This window comes from Tamandua tetradactyla, chromosome 18, assembly GCF_023851605.1.
Source record: "Tamandua tetradactyla isolate mTamTet1 chromosome 18, mTamTet1.pri, whole genome shotgun sequence".
NCBI lineage: Eukaryota > Metazoa > Chordata > Mammalia > Pilosa > Myrmecophagidae > Tamandua > Tamandua tetradactyla.
In genome coordinates, this window is record NC_135344.1 from 72795233 (window position 1) to 72816114 (window position 20882).

A 20882-nucleotide genomic window follows, 5' to 3' on the forward strand; every position below is an offset into this window, starting at 1 on the left:
ATTCTGCCTTTATGAAATGGGATTTAGATTAAAATATGGCTTTTCTAGGGGACATACATCCTTTCAAACCAGCACAAGGTCCAAGGTGAGTCTCTTATAAACAACATAAATTTGGACGGTGCTTTTCTGAACATTCTCCCAATCTGTGTCTTTTGATTTGGGAGTTTAATCCATTAACATTCAATGTCATTATTGTAAAGGTAGGACTTGGTTCAGCCATTTTGTTCTTTGGGGGAATTTTTCTATGTCATATATATTTTTTACTTTCTTTTCCTTTATTGCAGCCTCCTTTTTTTGTTTACATCACATCATTACATCATTGTGCAAATATGCAAATAGCAACCTAACATGTTATCTGCTCCCATATCCCTCTATTTCCTCTTTTTATGCTGTTTTTGTCCCAAATTACCTCTTCTTGTGCCTACTATCAGAAAATATGATTATTTCTTATTCAATTGTATTCTCATCAAAGGGTCAAGTTATATATTAAGGAAATAGTACTATAGTTTTTTTGTTTTGTTTTGTTTTGGGGGGGTGCACAGTCTGGGAATCGAACCTGGGTCTCCTGCATGACAGGCAAGCATTCTACCACTGAACCACCCATGCAGCCAGTACTACTGGGATTTGCATTCACATATTTAGTTATCTTTATTGAAGAGCTTCACTTCTTCATACTGCTGCAAGCTACTCTGCTCTGTCTTTTCCTTTCAGCCTGAGGAACTCCCTTCATTATTTCTTGTAGTGCAACTTTTTTGGTGAAAAACTCTCAGTTTTTTTATTATCTGTGAATTTTTTAAATTCTCCTTTGTTTTTGAAGGACAGTTTTGCCAAGTAAAGAATTTTTGTCTGGCAGTTTGTTCTAGTTTGCAAGCTGCCGGAATGCAACATACCAGAGACAGACTGGCTTTTGAATTTTTTTTTTTTTTACATGGGCAGGCACCGGGAATCGAACCCGGTCCTCTGGCTGGCAGGTGAGCACTCTGCCTGCTGAGCCACCGTGGCCCGCCCCGGATTGGCTTTTAATAAAAGGGGATTTATTTTGTTGATTCTTCAGAGGAAAGGCAGCTAACTTTCCACTGAGGTTCTTTCTTACGTGGAAGGCACAGGATGGTCTCTGCTGGTCTTCTCTCCAGGCCCCTGGGTTCCAACAACTTTCCCCGGGGTGATTTCTTTCTGCATCTCCAAAGGCCTGGGCTGAGCTGCAAGTGCTGAGATGAGGAATACCGAGCTGCTTAGGCTGTGCTACATTGTGATCTCTCATTTAAGCACCAGCCAATTAAGTCAAATGTCACTCATTGCAGCAGACATGCCTCCTAGCTGACTGCAGATGTAATTGGCAACAGATGAGGTTCATGCACCATTGGCTTATGTCTGCAGCAACAAGACTAGGTATGCTCACCTGGCCAAGTTGACAACTGAATCTAACTACCACACAGTTTTTCTCTTCCATTACTTTAAATATAACACAGCACTGCCTTCTTGCCTCTGTGGTTTCTGAGAAGTCAGTACTTAGTCTTATTGAAACGCCCTTGTATGTGATGAATCGCTTTTCTTTTGCAGCTTTCAGAACTTTCTCTTTATCTTTGAAAATTTGATATTCTGATTAGTGTGTGTCTTGGCGTAGGTCTATTAGAGTAGGTCTGTTATGTTTTGCTTCTTTGACATGTATTTTCCTGTCTTCCATAAGAGCTGGGAAAATTTTGGCCATTATTTCTTCAAATATTCTTTCCACCTCTTTTCCAATCTCTTCTACTTCTGGGACACAATGATGTGTATTTTACACATGAATTACATTGAAGTTACATTGTAATGAAGTTACATTGTAACTTCATGCTGTCATTCACGTCCCTGAGACACGACTCAATTTTTTTTATTCTTTTTTCTATCTGTATGTATGATTTTCTTCTGACTGTATGATTTACGTTGTCTTGTCTTCTAGCTTGCTGATTCTTTCTTTTGCGTGTTCAAATCTGCCACTGTATACACCTAGTGTCTTTTTAATTTTCATTATTGTTCTTTTCATCCTCATAATTTCTGTTACGTTTCTTTTTAAACTTTCAAATTCTTCTTTTTTGATCACACATTGTCTTCTCATCAAAGCTATTCCTTCCCATCCCTATTAATTGTTCATTGGAGCCATTGCTAGCTGGTGTGGGCAAACATTTGGAGTGGAGCCAGATGCTGTGCCTGCTTTTCCTGATGGTAAGATGCCAGATGTCACAGCAGGGCAGTCAGAAGCAAAACTACAAGTCTGCAGTTCCCAAGTAAAACATTCAGAAGGGCACATCACACCATAATTGCAGAACCCCTGAGAGCCCTGATCTACACATGGATAGTTAGGGAAATGCTTATAAAACCAGGGACAAAAGCAAAAGGAGAGGGGGAAGAGTGGCTGTCTCCAAGGCTGTAATTTGAGCTTCTAATAATTCCATTGCCTTTCCTTTCATTTTTTTGTACCCCCCCCCTGCCGCCCCCCCCATAGACCTGAGCTTTTTAAAATAACATGTAAGGAGCTAAGTAACTGACCTTTAGAAGGTGGATAGCTCAAGAGTAGAAAATTGGAGCATCTGAATCACACTATTGTGGTCCTCATAGAAAGGGCAAAGGCTTCTGTGTTTTACCTCTCCTCGATATTTTGGGATACTTTCATATTTAAGGCATGGTGCCAAGGACAGTACCCCAACATCATGTAAGCGGTCACCAACACAATTGTCTTGGCTCTCCTCCTACTTCTCCTACCCAACATTTAAATCTTAGTCTTCCTGGCAACTGAGTCCTTCTCTCCATCTATCCCCCTCCTTTGGTGAATTCATCCATTTCTAAGGGTTTAAATATCACTGATATGCTAGTTACCCTTAAATTTCTTTTTCCAGCCCAAACCTTTGTAAAAGCCAGCCCATTTCTGGTACACTGCATTTTGTCAGCTTTAGCAAACTAAAACAGCCATCATTTCATCACCACCATGGTGACAGCTGACAGTTCTTGAAGGCCTACTGTGTGCCAGGCACAAGCCATTATTTCATCTAATCCTTGAAATAATCACATCCAGTATTACTGATATCATCTCCACTTCACAGGTGAGGACACTGAAGCTTAGAGAGGTCAGGTTACTTTTTCGGAATCACATGTCTAGCAATATCCAGGGCCCAACACAGTGCATAACACATAACACATCCTGTACCTACTTGTCCAATACATATTCCTGTTGAATCGTTAATGTACTTTTTTCATGGGATTCCAGGGGAGCAATTTCTCTCAAATATGACTGTTCCAGTTTGCTAGCTGCCGGAATGTGATATGCCAGAACTGGCACAGCTTTTAAAAAGGGAAATTTAATAAGTTATAACTTTACAGTTCTAAGGCCATGGAAATGTCCCAATTAAAGCAAGTCTATAAAAAAGTCCAAATTAAGGCACCAACAAGAGGTTACCTTAACTCAAGAAAGGTCAATGAAGTTCAGGGTTTCTCTCTCAACTGGTAAGGCACATGGCGAACATGGCAATGTCTGCTAGCTTTCTCTCCAAGCTTTTTGTTTTATGAAGCTTCCCCGGGGGCATTTTCCTTCTGCATTTCCAAAGGTCTCTGGCTGAGTGGGCTCTGTGATTCTCATGGTCCTCTAGTCATTCTCCAGCTTTCTCCAAAATGCTTCCTCTATTAAAGGATTCCAGCAAAATAATCAAGACCCATCTGGAATGGGTGGAGTCACATCTCCCTCTAATTAATACCCACAATTGGGTGGGTCACATCTCCATGGAGATAATCTAATCAAGTCTCCAACCTAACTGCTGAATAAGGATTAAAAGAAACAGCTGCCTGCACATGATGGCATCAGGATTAAAACATAGCTTTTTGAAGGCACATAATCCTTTCAAACCAGCACAATCATTATTAGGGAAAACAATATTTCTGTTTGTTTTATCCTACAAATACAGTGGACTTTTTCTTCTTCATTTTTTTTAATACTGTGGACTTTCTAATGAATTGTGTTTTCTTCCTTTACCTTCACTGCTAGAATGCTTAGAACTAATTTGTTCTCCTACTCTCATCTTACTGAGCCATTTTTTGGTGCTATTCTGACACCAGTCTTATTATTTTGTTGGCCTTCTTATCCCGCCTTTTATTCTTTTAAGTGCTTACTTGACCCTTTATTTTATGCATGTTGTAAGCCTTCCCCAATCCTTCACAGAAAAGACAGCATATATACACAAATGAGTAAAAATTAATAGGTACTACAATGAAATACCACTTCACACCCACGAGGATGACTATTTTTTAAAGAAGGAAAATAACAAGTGTTAGTGAAGATATGGACAAATTAGAATGCTCATATTGTTTGTGGAAATTTAAAATGGCACAGCCACTGGGGAAAGCACTATGGAAGCTCCTCAGAAAGTGAAACTTAGAATTTCCATATGACCTGGAAGTTTCTCTCTTAGGTATACATTCCAAAAAATTGAAAGCAAGAACTTAATAACAGAGGCAGAACTGGAAAATTCACAAATATGTGGAAACTAACAACACTCCAACGATCAGTGGGTCAAGGAAGAAATCACAAGAGAAATTAGGAAATATCTTAAAGTAAGTGAAAAACAAAACATAACATGCTGAAACTTGTGGAATGCAGCAGAGGCAGGACTGAGAGGAAGTTTTAGCTCTCAATGCTTACATTAAAAAAGAGGAAAGAGCTCAAACCAGAAACCTACCATCACAACTGGAGGATCTAGAAAAAGAAGAGCAAAATAATCCAAAGTGAGCAGAAGGAAGGAAATAACAAAGGATAAAGTGGAGATAAATAAAATAGAAAAATTTAAAAATAACAGAAAATCCACAAACCTAGAGCTGATTTGTTGAAAAGATGAATAAAATTGATAAGCCTTTAGCTAGACTAACAAAACAAAAAAGAAGGAAGATGCAAATAACTAAAATCAGAAATGAATGGGGGGCATTACTATCTGTGTTTATTTGAAAATATTACATACCCCTCAAAAAGCCATGTTTTAATCCTGATTCAATCTTGTCGAGTTAGCCCTTTCTTTTAGTCTTGATTCAATAATGTATGCTGGAAACTTTGATTAGATTATCTCCACAGAGATGTGATGGGCCCAATTGTGGGCATGGCCTTTTGATTAAATGGAGATGTAACTCCACCTATTCTAGCTGGGTCTTGATTAGTCTACTAGAGTCCTTTAAAGGGGAGACATTTTGGAGAGAGTCAGAAATGACAGAAACCTCAGAGCTGACAGAGAGAGCAAATGTAGATGCTTGAAGAACAGTTGCTTCAGGGAACAGAAACATGGATCTTTGGAGATGCTTGGAGTCCAGCTGACATCACCATGAGATGTTAAGTAACCCTGAACCTGGAGAGAACCAAGAGAAGCCAAGAGATGAAGGTCAGCCCCAGAGAAGCAAAGTGAGGAACGAACCCCCACAGGAATGGAGGCTGAAATCAGTAGAGACCAGGAGCAAGGGGCCAGCAGATGCCAGCCACATCACTACCCAGCTGACAGAGGTGTTCCTGACCCATAGACCTTTCTTGAATTAAGGTATCTTTGACTGGATGCCTTACTTTGGACATTTTTATATAGGCTTAGAACTGTAAACTTGTAACTTATTAAGTTCCCCTTTTTAAGAGCTGTTCCAGTTTTGGAATATCACATTCCAGCAGCTTACAAACTAACATATCACCAACCTCACAGAAATAAAAAGGATTAAAAGACAATACTGTGAAAAGCTGTAAGCCACAAATGAGATGAAATGAATAGATTCCTAGACACACACAACAATATACCCTGAGTCAGAAAGAAACAGAAAATCTCAACGGACCAATAACAAGAGCTTGAATTAGTCATCAAAAACCTCCAACAAAGAAAATCCCAGGACTAGATGGCTTCACTTGTGAATTTCACCAAACATTCCAAAAAAAATTAACACCAATTCTACTCAAACTCTTTCAGAAAATGGAAGAAGAACACTCCCTAACTCATTCTATGAACATCAACCTAATATGATGGAAGCAATCCAAGTGCCCATCTACTGATGAATGGATAAACAAAATGCGGTGTAGACATGCAATGGACTTTGACACAGTCACAAAAAGAATGAAGTGCTGGTACACACAACAACGTGGAGGAATCTTGAAGACATCATGTTGAGTGACATAAGCCAAACATTGTATGAGCTTACTGATATGAAATACTTTGAATAGACAAATTCATAGAGTCAGAAATTAGAATACCGATTACTAGAGGCTGGGGTGGGGTAGTGAATAGGGAGTTAATGCTTCATTGGTAGAGAGTTTCTGTTTGAGGGGATGGAAAAGTTGTAGTCATGGCTGGTGGTCAATGGAGCACAACATTGCATATGTAATTAACACCCTAAACTATATATTTGAGTATGGTTAGAAGGGGGAAATTTTAGGATATATATATATATATATTACTAGGATAAAACTGAAAAGACATCAACAACATGGGACTACTTTTCTTCCTCTGGAAAGTGCCGCACTCATCTTCCTCTAAGCATGTATTTTTGCTATGCACTGAAATTTTCAGCTGTAAAACAACAAAACCACACAACTTTACAGTGAACCCAAATACAAATTATGGACTATAGTTAATAGTTATAATTATATTAATACTGTTTCATCAATTGTAACATAGGTGCCACACTAATGCAACATGTTAATAATAGGGAAAAGTGTGTGGGGGGAGAAGGTACATAGAAACTGTATATTCTGCATGATTTTTCTGTAAATCAACAATTTCTCTAATAAAAAAGATAAAAAGAATGACAAGGAAAAAAAAAGCTGAAGAACTGTCCCAGTTAAAAGGGGACTAAGAAGATATCACTAACTAAGTGTGACATATGATTCTGGATATATCCTGGACCAGAAAGAACAAGGCATTAGTTGGAAAATGGGCAAATTTTGAATGGGTCTATAGCTTATATATTAGTATTGTATCAATATTAATTTCTGTTCTTGGTAATTGTGCTATAGGTATATAAAATATTAACATTTTGGGGAACCTGGATTAAGTGTGTACGGGAATTCTGTGTACTATTTTTGCAACTTTTTTTAAAATCTGAAATTATTTCAAAATGAACAGCTAAACAAATAAAAATTTTTTTTTAGAAAATAATAATTGAGATGTACATATATGGCATAGAAAGATTTCCTCACACATTAAGTGAAAAGAGTAAGTTGCAATGCAGAATGCTTAACATAATTTCATTTTTTTGCAAGTATATGTAAGAATATGTGAATTTTAAAACTGACAGGAAAAACATGAGACTCTCAATAGTGGCAAACTCTGGGGGATAAAATAGCCAGGGGCTACCATCTATCATTATCGATATTATGAAGTTCCATAATTTGGGGGGATTTTCCCCAACTAAGCATGTATTATTTCTGTAATCAGGACAAAAAAAAAGAGCTAAAATAAATTAATAAATATTTTAATCAATAAACTAGGGAGTTTGGACTTAATTTGGCATGCGACGGTAAGTCAAACGTAAATGGATTTTGTGGGGCCTAGGGCACTTTTTTTTTTTTTTTTTTTTTTTTTTTTAAAGGAAAGACAGAGAGAAGGAAGGAAGGATAGAAGGAAGGAAGAGAAACATCTTTTAAACATTTTCTTGTTTTATTGTATTTTGTTTCTCCGTTTTCGTTACATGGGCTGGGGCCGGGAATCGAACCGAGGTCCTCCGGCATAGCAGGCAAGCACTTTGCCCGCTGAGCCACCGCGGCCCGCCCCCTAGGGCACTTTTGAGAACACTTTGTAAATATCCCAATACCCGCTGATGAGCCTGTGCAAATACCTTTTGCTGACATTTCATTTCCCTCAGTAGGTGAGGCCTCCATGCTTTCCCAGGGGCTGGTTGGAACGCTTGCAGTCTCCAGATGTTAAATTTTGCCTAGTTGATTAGCAACCTATTCAGTGCAGAGGGAATTACCAGAAACTTAAGAATTCTGCGCAGAACAAACCAAACATATCATCAAAACTTGCCCAATTTCTTTTTGTTTAAAATAGGAAGTGTTGGGAGGCTTTGCAAGTGACCAATATTTTCTTTCCCCATTCTTTTGATACCATTTCAGTAATTCTCCTAACAAAGCAGGGGAGAAATTCTGGAAGGGAGGAGAGAGTGCAGGGAAGAGAAAGAAGGTTTCTCCTCAAACAGGCCCCACCCGTATCTACCAGACAAGCTGGGATGCCCATTAACTCTAGCTCACTTTATTCCACATCTAAATCATTCCATATCAGCTAATTCCATCTGAGTTACCTGAGTGGGAAGATATAAGAATGGGCCTCTGCTGGTTCTCTGGGTACCTGTATGACACCCAAGACGCAGAGTTAGTTCTACAGCTCTGAAAGTCAAAATTGATACATACAACAACTATTAAAGAAACCAAAAAGAGATCAAGCTTCAATAAGAGATAAGAACGGAGCCAACTGGGTCAGGAATGAGGTGAATCAGAATACAGGCGTAAAGATGATATTGTCTGTATTTAAGAACTACACCTATTCTATGAGACCAAAGGAAGAGAGCTTTATTTTGTCTAAAACCTAAATTTTCTGTAGCATATAATCTAACTTAACCTGTCTGGATAGCTCATTTAAACAATCCTAACATATGGAGCCCAGAATGGAAATGAGGGCTTGTAATTCTGTATAGCTAAAGGTAATACCTAGCTATATCCCAGAGTATGTTGGGCAGTTAATTTAAAAGTATTGGCAAAGTCCCTTGAGGGACAGAAGTAAAAACATGGAACTGTTAAACTTTACACCAGGGAAACACCTGTCTCAAATTTTGGGGAATTGCAAGTCAATAGGCCAACCCCTTGATCTTGAGATTTGCTTTTGTGAAGCTTATTTCTGTAGCAGAGAACCTAAGCCTACCTACAGTTACGCTTAAGAGCTACTTCCAGAAAACTTCTTTTGTTGCTCAGATGTTGTCTCTCTCTCTCTCTAAGCCCAACCCTGCAAGGAAAATCATTACCCTCCCCACTAAGTGGGACATGACATGCAGGAGTGAGTCTCCCTTGGCAACATGGGACATGACTTCCAGGCACAAGCCTGGCCCTGGCACAGTTAGATCAACAATGCCTTCTTAACCAAAAGAGGGAAAAGAAATGTAATAAAACAAGGTATCAGTGGCCAAGAGAGTTCAGATAGAGTGCAGAGACTATTCTGGAGGCTACTCTTACACAAGCTTTAGCTAGGTATTAGGTATTAGCTAATACCAATTAGGTATTGCTAATTACCATGCTCTGCCAAACCCCAACCCAAATTATTCCTGCTAATCCTAAAGAACAGCTAGGGCTCTAACTGGGATTCTACAAAAGTTTCTTACTAAGATTACTTTCCAGAAACCTACAACGTCCAGAAGGTTCCTAGGTCAGATAAGTCCTGAAACCCAGAGGGCCCAGCCTCTCCAAGAACATCAACTAATTCCATCCCCCTATCCCATATTTTGAACACCCCTTTCCAACATGAAACAGTTGGAAGCAGGGCAGGCCACAGTGGCTCAGCAAGCAAGAATGCTTGCCTGCCATGCCAGAGGACCTGGGTTCGATTCCTGGTGCCTGCCCATGGAAAAAAAAAGTTGGAAGCCGTGGAGCCCAAATACCCCAAAAGATTGGGAGAAGGATCAAAGGAGAAGGAGAAGTTATAACAGAGAAGATAGGATTTAACAAATGAGTATGAATCATTACATTGATATTTCTTTTAGTCTCCAGTGTCTTGTAGCAGCTAGAAGGAAAAACCTACAATTGTGGAACAGTCACCCATACCAAACTCTGAAATCTGTTCTACAACTACTTGTTACAATGTACTTTGAAATTTATTGCTTTTTTTGTACATATGTTATATTTTGTAATAAAAACTGCTTAGAAAAAAAAGAAAGAATGGGTATCTGGATTCCAAATCTGAATCCTCAGCCGCTGTGGTGGCTCCCAGGAGATGGAGGTATTTTCCTGCCTCCACTGGGCAGAGCAGCTTGGAGGGAAGTACAAAGCAGCCGGTGCTTCCCTTCCTTGCCCCTTCACCCTCCTTTTAGGCCGGTCTTCCTAGATCTGGGCTCTACATTCCCTTACAGGGCCAGCATGGTGGGCTTAGGAGGGGAAAATACCAACCCATCCGGAGTGGCTAGCAGCACCAACCTTGGGCCTCAGGCCCCTCTACGAGCATTCACCTCTGGGTGGATTGGCCTGCAGGACACAGTGGTGATAGCACAGAGGTTCTCAAACTTCAATTGTCCTCTTTACACCCCTGTGACGGCAGAATATCCCCCACCCCACTGGGAATATGTCATCTTATATGGCAAAAGAGACTTTTGCAACGTGATCACATGAAGAACCTGGAGGGTCAGAGGGAGAGAAGGAGATGTGACCACAGAAGCAGAGGAGAAGAGAGACTTGAAGATACTTGTGGAGCTGGTCTTGAAGACGGATGGAACTAAAGGCAAGAACTGTAGGTGTCCTGTAGGAACTGGGAGGGGCTAGGAAACATCCTCCCCCAGAGCCTCCCTGGTTTTAGAATGCCTGACCTCCAGAATTGAACGATAATAACTTTATGGGTGTTTAAAATTTTTTAATTGCAGTAATACATATACAATATAAACCTTCCCATTTTAACCACCTACAAGTATACCATCCCATGATGTTAATTGTAATCACAAGTTTGTGCTTCCAACACCACCATCATCACCCACATTTTCCCATCACCTCAAACAGAAAACTCTGTGCTGATTAAGCATTAACTCCGCATTCTCTACCTCCACCCCTGGCCCGGGTAAGCTGTGTTCTGATTTCTGACTCAGAATTTGCATATTCTAGTTTTTCCTTTTGTTTAAGTGAGTAAATTTCTGCTGTTAAGACAGCCATAGGAAATGAATACATCCTCCCACTGCCACGTCAATATCTAGTTGAAGGATAGATGAACCGGGGCATTTGACCTCATCATCACACCCTCATCAGCATTATTGCATGTAGGACCCCTTTTTAACAATGCCCACGAAGGCTTTTGGTAAAACAGGATAGCCACCGCTGCGGCCCTATAGCTCCCAGATTCCTAAAACACCCACCACAGATCTGGAACCATTTGACACCCATCTGCAGGCTCCACTGCCATTTGACTTTGCAAGGCCTGTCAAAGAGAATCTTTCATTTAAATTTAACATTATTGCATTTCCCCCTATTGCCAAAGTAATACAAGTCAAGACGTTAGGAGATGAGACAAGCCCAAAGAAAAACACCATCAGTGATGAAAAACTCACAAACCTCACAGAGATAGCCTAGCCCCTAACACCTATCACTGCAGACCATTTATAATAACTATACAATCAAAAATTTTATGTATCATGAATATCTTTCCATGTCAAAAATACCCATCTCTAGTTCTCAAGGTTCACTTGAGGACCGGAGATGTTTACAGTGGGTTCAAGTGCTGAAAACTATTTTCGTCTTAATTCTAAAACATTATGTCCCACTTTCACTCTCATTTTCATACAATAAAGTTTTTAGAGGCTACATGATGAGTAACATTGCAACACTTTGAAAGGAGAAGCAGATATCAAACACCAGCAGCTTTCTATTAAGCTCAGAGAATAGGGGAAATAGTAAAACAATGCCATTCTTCTCACTATATTCTTTTGCTTTGGAAAATATACTTAATTTTCATAAAATAAGTTATAAATATTACCATATGTTGGGTTGATTATTACTTTCAGATGAAATAAATATTTTTAAAATTTCCATTTTAATTTCTATTGTGGTAAGTCTTGAGGCATGTCACATACCTCAACGAAACCTCTTTGGAATTCTCCATGGTTTTTAGAGCATAAAGGAGTCCTGAGACCAAAAAGTTTGAGAAGCTCTTATTATTATATAATATTTTTAATGTTTGACTTACTCCATTGCACTCGAGTATCAAATTTCATTTAACCAGTAAGTAATGCCCAGATTAAGATCCTTTAGGACAAAATTGTGTAGACTTTAAATTAATCTTTAGGATAATTTTCAAGGATGATTTTTAAAACCTATACTTGTTAATTTATTGTACAAAATGGACGAACAGTAATGCAATCAACTATTTGCATACTTTGTTTACTTTCCATCAATAAAGGGGAGTGTAAGGCATCTGAGACTCCTAAGACCTCAAGAGTTCGACACTAGGGCATCGTTTCCAAGGGGAAACTGTATTGTGGACCATCTAGTCCAGTGGTTCTCCAACTCAATCACCTCGGAACCCTGTTTAAGTAGCAAATTCTCAGGGTTGTGGGAAAGAACTGGGTGCAATTCTCAACTTTGTCTACGTGCTAAATATTGTTCAAATGAATCCATTTTACTACAACAAAGGCTGACCTAAGTGCTGGGGTCGCACATGCGGTGGTAGCCCGCACCTCCCTAGGCCCAGGTGGGTGCGCGCCGCGGCTGTCTACCCTGTCAATCTTCTCATCCAGACTCCAGGACCGCTCTGGGCTCCCTCCTCTGTGTTTTCAAAGCTAAGCACCATGCCAGGCCCTCTCTGAGCCCTCAGCCCACTTTAATGAACTCCTGAAGGACAGAAACCTGAATTTTTCATAAATCCTGCCCCTGCCGTCAAATAACGAGGGGAGCGCCGTTACTTACCGTGCTGGGCTCCCTAACCGTGTGCCTGGGTCTTGCACGTCTGTATCGGGGCCAACAGCAGCCTGAGGGCTGCTTGCCAGTAGTCTCAACGGTGACCCCAACACTCTGCCCAGGGTACTCCTAGCAAAAGCCTTCCAGGCGGGGTCTGCGGCAGCCGCGGGTAGAGGTGGGTCCGGGATTTCAGCGCTGTGCGGCCCCCTAGGGGCGGAGCACGCTGGGGAGCAGGGTCCGAGGGGGGCCGGGTGGGTGTGCTCCAGGGGGCGTGGCCTACGCGGGGGGCGGGCCCGCGGGGGACGGGGTGGGTGTGCTCTCGGGGGCGGGCCTGTGGGCGGGGCGTGCGGGGCGGGGCCTCGGTAGCGGGGCGGGGCCGGGCGCTGACAGGGGCTCCGGTGAGTGAGCGACGCCTCCCTGCTGGAGCTGAGGGCGCCGGTGGCGGCGGCCGCGGGAGCCGCAGGGGCGAGCGGGGCAGGGGCCCGACAGCGGCTGTGGGGCTTCCAGGTGTCCCGGCTCGCGGGCGCGGCTGGAGGGACGGCGCTGAGGCGCGGCCTGGCCTCCCTGTGCGGCGCGGGCCCGGCTGGGCCGGACGGCGGGAGGAGGCCCCGGCCTGGAGGCGCCGGCGCACGGTGAGCTGGGCGGGCCTCGCGGGCTCGGCGGACTCGGCGGGACGGTGGACGGGAGCGGAGCTGGCCCCGGTGCGGCCCGGCTCCGCGGCCGGGAGGACAAAGGTGCGGCCGGCCGCGCGGGCGTCCCTGCGGGGCCCCCGGGCCGGCGTCGCCCGCGCTCGGGCCTCGGCCCCGGGCTGTCAGCGCCCGTGGGGCCGTCCTGGGGGCACCGGGTCCCAGGTTCCCGGAGCCTGATGGCGATGAATGAAACGGCCCTGCTGGGTCCTTCCCGGCCCCTTGGGGAGAAGGGCGAACGCCCTAGATGCTCCTGCTCCTTGAGGTTGACGCGCCATCATTTCCTTTTTCCAGTAAGGTTTGGGGGAGCCGTGGAGTTGGGGGACACTAAAGACAACCGTGAAAGAGGAAAGAAACAAAACCAAACCCAAAACCCAGTTTTGGTGGTTGTAGGATAAAAACTGGTTCCTTTAGGTCGAGTTTTAAATGGCTTCTGTGCCTTCACAAATATGGACCGATGGCTCCAGAATCATCCGACCCGATGTGTGTGGTTAGCTCAGTTACAAGACTGGGTTGGTAACGGGCTTTGGGAAATGCTTTGTGGGCCGCACGAGCCATCACCAAGGGCTTTCTCCTTCAGCGTTGAGTCATACCAGGTACAAAGCCCGTCCTTACCTATTATTTTGTGCCTCTGCTTTACCGTACTTTGGAATGCTTAGAATAAAAGCTTAATGTATGGTAAACGCCCCCATAAACGCAGCTTTTACCCCTCTTAGGTCAGTGTTCATTTATTTAAATCGATCATATTTTGGGAATGTGTTTTAACTCCAAGAAATTAAATCCACACTTTTAGAAAGTGTGATAATCATGTTGGCTGTCAGAATTTGATCTAGTCTTTTCTTCTTTTAACTATACTATCTTTGTAATGACTTCGAAGAATTTATGATATTAATAGAATTAAAAGATCAGCTTGCATTTTAAAATTTGTTTTAATTGCAAGAATGAAAAGTTATTTTAATGTTTTAAAACATTTAAACATTAAATAGCGTTTTAAAATTGTAGTCCAAATATACTGCTTTAAAGTTATAGTGCAAGCCAAAGTCAAATAGCATCCAGTTGGGCAGGCCACGGTGGCTCAGTGACTGAGTCCTGGAGACCCAGGTTCCGTTCCCGAGCCTGCCTATGCAAAAGAAAAAAAAAAAGACATAGCAGCCGGCCACCATTGGAACTAGTTGCTTGCTTGACATGCTCTCAGGTTACGAGTTTAGATGTATTCACTGTAAGTATACTAGTCATCGTATCTGAGTAGTCTGAGGAATTTGAGGGTGGCTAACAAGACATTATTATATAAAATTGCAGGTTTTTAAGTGTTTAAATAATCTTTTATTAAGAATGATCTTTAAGTGATTGCTCAAAGGTCTTTTGACACAAAGAAGGGTCTTGGTTTATATGTTTTGTTTTTTCATTTTTGTATTTGTTTTTACCCCAGCACCTGCCTTTTAATTAAAGTTTCTTCTTGTTGTTTTTGTTTCTGTGTGTTTGTTTAGCTTCCTTGGAATTACAGATTGTCTCCTCTGAGGAAACATGAAGGCACACTATGTTGTTATGCTTACTTTAGCCGTCCTGATGTTCCTGACCTGGCTTCCTGTGTCCCTGAGTTGTAACAAAGCGCTCTGTGCTAGTGATGTGAGCAAATGCCTCATTCAGGTAGGACTAACACTACTTTTTAAAAAATATTAAAATCTAGTGTAAAGCAGATACACTTAAGCCTGATCAGGGCCTGCGGTACTGATCTTCTTGTATTTTCAACAATTTTATTGAGATATAATTCACATAGTGCTATAAAATTCACTCCTATAAAGTATATAATTCAATGGATTCTGGTAATAGTCACACAGGTGTGCAGCCATCACCACAATCTAATTCTCATTACCCATGCCAAAAAAAGTAGTCATTCCCTGTTCCCTTCCACCCACCCCTCAGCAGCCACTAATCTGTTTTCTCTCTGTGTGCGTGTTCTGCACAATTGATATCACTGCAGTCATACAATGTGTAGTCTTATGCGCCTGACTCCTTTCACAGTTCATCCATGTTCTAGCACGTATCAGTACTTCATTCCTTTATATGACCTCATAATATTGCATTATATGAATATACCATATTTAACTTACTCATTCTGCTGGTGTACATTTTTGTTGTTTCCACTTTTTTGGTTATTATGAGTATTGCTGGCATGAATATTGTCTAAAAGTGTTTGTGTGGATGTATGTTTTCTTTTCTCTTGGGTATATGCTTGGGAGTGAAATTGCTTGGTCAAATGGGAACTCTTATGTTTTACATTTTGACGAACAGCTAAAGTATTTTCCAAAGTGGCTGCACCATTTTGCTTTCCCACTGGCAATGTGTAAGGGTTCCAATTTCTCCAAGTCTTCACCAACATGTTTAATTATTTGTCTTTTTATTTCTAGCCATTGTAGGTGGGTCTGAATTGGTATCTCTTTTTGGTTTTGATTTCCCTTGTGGTATTTGATATTGAACATTTTTTCATGTGCTTATTGGCCGTTCGTATATGGTCTCTGGAAAAATGTCTATTCAGAACCCATGCCCATTTTTATTTTTATTTTTTGCGGGGGCAGGCACCGGGAATTGAACCCAGGTCTCCAGCATGACAGGTGGGAACTCTGCTACTCTGGCACCATAGCCCGCCCCCATGCCCATTTTTAAATTAGCTTATTGTCTTTTTATTGTTGAATGTGAGAGTTCTTTATGTATTCTGAAAACAAGTCTTTTATCATATATGTAATTTATAGCTATTTTCTCCCATTCTGTGGGCTTTTTCATTTTTTTGTATCTTGCAGCACAAAGTATTTTAATTTTGATGAACTCCAAATTTTTTTTTTCTCTTGTTGCTTGTACTTTTGGTGTTATGTCTAAGAAACTGTTGCCTAGCCCAAAGTCACGAATATTTACGCCCATATTTTCTTCTAAGGATTTTATAGGTTTAGCGCTTATATTTGGGTCTTTGATCCATTTTGAGTTGATTTTTGTGTATGGTGTGAAATGCTGCTAATAACTTCATTATGTAGCATATGGATATCCAGTTTTCCCAATGCCATTTGTTGAAAAGATTTGTTCCCCACATTGGATAGTCTTGACACTTTCTTGAAAATCATTTGACCATAAATATAAGGTTTTATTTGTGGACTCTCAGTTCTAGTCCATTGATCTACATGTCTGTCATTATGCCAGGAGTACCACATTGTCTTGATTACTGCAGCTTATAGTAAGTTTTGATATCAGGAAGTATAAGTTCTTGAACATTGTTCTTTCCTAAGATTGTTTTTTGGCTATTTGGGGCCCCTGACAATTCCATATGAATTTTAGGATCAGTTTGCCAATTTCTTAAACAAACAAACAAAAAGCCAGGTAAGATGTTGGTAAGGACTGTTAAATCTGCAGACCAACTTGGGGAGTATTGCTTTCTTAGCAATATTGAATCTTCTGATTCATGAATGTGAAATGTCTTTCCTTTTATTTAGGTCTTTGAAAATTTCCTTCAACAGCGTTTTGTAGTTTTCAGTGTACAGGTCTTATGTTTCCTTGGTTAAATTTATTCCTAAGTATTTTATTCTTTTTGATGCTATTTTAAATAGAATTGTTTTCTTAATGTCATTTTTGGATTGTTCATTGCTTGTATATAGTCTCTTAGCTCTTTTATGCCCTGTTTTCACCTTCTTAGTCTACATTCTGGGAAATCTTCTTGATTTTACCTTTGAACCCTTTCTTTTGAATTTTTTAGCTTTAGCAATAACTTTTTTTTTTGCATGGGCAGGCACTGGGAATCAAACCCAGGTCACCAGCATGACAGGCAGGAACTCTGCCTGCTGAGCCACCATGACCCACCCAGCAATAACTTTTAAATATCAAGAGCGCTTATTTTCTACTTGTTAACTTTTCACAATAACAGTCTTTACTTGTTTTTAGATGTATTATTTTCTCGTATATCTCTCAGGATACTTATTGGAAGTTTTATTGGTGATGGTAGAAGTGTGTTCCCCCCTAGTTCTGTTACCTGAATTATCTGTTCCTTCCAAGGTCATTTCTTTGTCTTTCAATTTGTGTCTCTTTCTTGTGGCAGGATTTCCTCAAAGATATGGTGTTCCTTAGTTGTCTATTTATAGTTAAGATGGAGACAGTAAAAACCTGATGGAAGATAGATGTTTGTGGTCAGGGCTTATGGACTGGAGGGTTTCGTTGGGGGTAGGGAAGCACTTGATTCTAGAATGTCTTCTCTGCTCTAAGGCACATCATTTTTCCAAAAAGAAGGTTGTTTGTGTGTGTGTCAGTTTTGATTGACTGGGTTTCTTGCTGTGGCTGGGGGTGAATGAATGGTGGGCAGATACCTGACTCTTGTCTTTTGGCTCTAGTGTAGGGTTGGCCTGAATGTTCCCACAGAAACTTTAACTTTTAATGCGCCCTTTTAAAACCTCATTCTCTTCAAGTTGAAGAAGAGATTGACTATTGGTGTTTCACATGGCACGAATTGTGAACTGGGGTACTTGGGCTTCTTTATATGCAAAATTGTGTGTGTTCAGTTATCTGGGGAAAAGGTCCATAGCTTTCAAGAGGTTCTCAAAGTGATTGATGGCCCTGAAAAAGGTAAGAATTGCTGGGTCTATGCTTCCTATTGCATGTACCAAGTTATCATTGAAATTCCCCTTTCATATTCAACAATGAACACGTTGACATTTTAGATGACAGTAATAGCCCTTGTAAGAGCCTTATAGAAGAAGAGACATGTATGGGAATGACTAATATAAAGTTACTTTAAGAAAGGTAAAGTTGAAAAAAGATATTACTTCATCTAAGAGAGAATGGAGGTTTTTTTTTCTTATTTTGGTTTGGTTTGAACAACATCTGTAGTGTTGAAATGATATACTATGAGGATAAGTTAGAACATTTGTTTATGTTGACAGTGACACCCTCCGCCCTCATGAAATAACTAAGTATAAAAATTTTTCCATGGAAGCCATAGTTATGTAAATATTTTTTACCAGCGTGGTTGCAAGGCAGCACAGTCATTACTGCCGCACCTACAAGTTGCTATGCATAAGGGTGGTCCCTATATAAATATTTATTTTGTGCTTCTGACTGGAAAGAAATCTAACTTTAAACATCAAGAAAGTAAAATTGTTGTCTTGAGGTACTCCCTTGCTCATATAATGCGTGGTTTAGCTATACTGTTTTTGGAAAAAAATAAATTTGCTTTTAACAAGAAGATCTTTACTAGTTTGTTCTGCTGCTTTTGTAAAAAGACCTTTTAAAATTTGTATCAATAACATGCTTTTATCCTAGAAATCTCAAGGCCCATTTTGTATTAAGAAATGAAAAAGTACTGTTGCCTTGTGAGTCCTTTTGGGTGTTATTTGTGGTCTGTCGTTTTTAGGATGACATAAATGTTACATTTCATGGAAGTATTGAAACTTAGATTCAGAGATCATTGATACATCATTTTAGCACATGACTGGTATATTTAAATATTTAATACTTTTATTAAATTGACATTCTGCCTTTTTATTCTAAAAATTTAGCTATTAAATAAAGCTTAGTTTCTGAAATAAAGTTCGAATTCCAAAATAGTTTATTATTAATAATTTCAGTTTTCTAAGATATATTTAAAAATATAAATAGTTTAGGTAACTTCAGGGCTTTCTTAGTAACTGTAAACTAAACAATTAACTTTCTCTCCCTTTTTGCTTTAAACAATGCAAATTAAATTCCACTTCAGTTACTTGCTACAGTTACCTTGATTTGTTACTGTACTTGTAATATTTTGGATTAAAATTTGATTTATTCTCTTTTCTCTTGTCAACACTGTTTTCCTGTAGTGCTTTGTCCCCTACTTCCCTGATCTTAAAAGTATGGTTCTCACCCCATTTTGTCCTCTTTTACTTAAGTTAACACTCCGTGAAAATATTTAAAATTAGTGTCCAAATGTAGTGTTAGGCCTGATTTAACTTAAGAGAAAAATAATCATTGTTTCCCTCCAAATGTATAATGCAGTTATAATAGATGCTAAGATTTACAAATGGAGACTAAAATTTATTACATTAAAATGAAATGAGGGTTTCATTGGGACACTACATTTGGAAAATTTCAGACATGCATAAAATAGAGAGAATAGTAAATAACTCCCTGTGTGCCCATCACTTATCTTCAGCAATGCTCAACATGTGACCAGTCTCATCTGCACCTACCCCACCTAACCCCCGCTGAATTTTTTTTTTACTTTTTTATTAATTAAAAAAGTTAACAGCAAACAAACAAAAACATTAACATATCATTCCATTCTACATATATAATCAGTAATTCTTAATATCATCACATAGTTGCATATTCATCATTTCTTAGAACATTTGCATCGATTTAGAAAAAGAAACAAAAAGACAACAGAAAAAGAAATAAAACGATAACAGAGAAAAAAAAGATTATACATACCATACCCCTTACCCCTCACTTTGATTTATCACTAGCATTTCAAACTAAATTTATTTTAACATTTGTTCCCCCTATTATTTATTTTTATTCCATATGTTCCACTCGTCTGTTGACATGATAGATAAAAGGAGCATCAGACACAAGGTTTTCACATTCACAGAGTCTCATTGTGAAAGCTATATCATTGTTCAATCATCATCAAGAAACATGGCTACTAGAACATAGCTCTACATTTTCAGGCAGTTCCCTCCAGCCTCTCCACTACATCTTGAACAACAAGGTGATATCTACTTAATGCATAAGAATAACCTCCAGGATAACCTCTCGACTCTGTTTGGAATCTCTCAGCCATTGACACTTAGTCTCATTTCACTCTTCCCCCTTTTCCGCTGAATTTTTTTAAAGAACTTAATGTTTTTTATTGTGAAATATAACATATATACAAAAAAGCAATTAATTTTGAAGTACATTTTAACAAGTAGTTATAGAACAAATTTCAAATTTTGATATGGGTTATAGTTCCAGAATTTCAGGTTTTTCCTTCTAGCTGCTTCAAGACCCTGGAGACTAAAAGAAATATCAATGTAATAATTTGGCAATCATACACATTTGTTAAATCCTATCTTCTGTGTTATAACTCCTCCTTCTCCTTTGATCCTCTTCATCTTTAGGGATATTTGGGCTATGCCCATTCTAACTTTTTCATATTGAAAAAGGGTGTCAAAAATATAGGATAGGTAGATGGAATTAATTGATGTTCTTGGAGAGGCTGGCCCCTCTGGGTTTCAGGTTATCTGGCCTAGGAACCATCTGGAGGTTGTAGGTTTCTAAAAAGTAATCTTAGTGCATGAAACTTTTGTAGAATCTCAGATAGACTTGTAAGTGTTCTTTAGGGTTAACAGGAATGATGTTGGTTGTGGGTTGGCAAACCATGGCAATTAGCCACTGATACCTTATTTTGTTACATTTCTTTTTCCCCTTTGGTCAGGAAGGCATTGTCAATTCCACAGTGCTAGGGCTAGGCTCATCCCTGAGAGTCATGTCCCGCATTGTCAGGGAGACTTTCACCCCTGAATGTCTTGTCCCACGTAGCAAGGAGGGTTATGATTTTCTTTGTAGAGTTGGGCTGAGAGAGAGAG

The 20882-nt window shown here is 39.9% G+C and overlaps 1 protein-coding gene and 1 non-coding gene across 3 annotated transcripts in view; one reads left to right on the forward strand and one right to left on the reverse strand.

The window, feature by feature from the left end:
* Positions 1-535: 535 nt before the first annotated feature.
* Positions 536-606, reverse strand: TRNAD-GUC (transfer RNA aspartic acid (anticodon GUC)). Its single transcript has one exon. It is a non-coding gene; the product is annotated as a tRNA-Asp (tRNA).
* Positions 607-12997: 12391 nt separating this feature from the next.
* TWSG1 (twisted gastrulation BMP signaling modulator 1) overlaps positions 12998-20882 on the forward strand; it is a 76757-nt gene continuing 68872 nt past the window's right edge. Inside the window, exons 1-2 of one of the 2 annotated variants that reach the window (XM_077135970.1) lie at positions 12998-13017; positions 14793-14952. In XM_077135970.1, the coding sequence (XP_076992085.1) occupies positions 14830-14952 (123 nt within the window). In that variant the 5' untranslated portion in view covers positions 12998-13017; positions 14793-14829. Of the gene's footprint in view, positions 13018-13173; positions 13252-14792; positions 14953-20882 lie in introns of those variants that run through there. The other variant, XM_077135969.1, reaches the window with a different exon arrangement.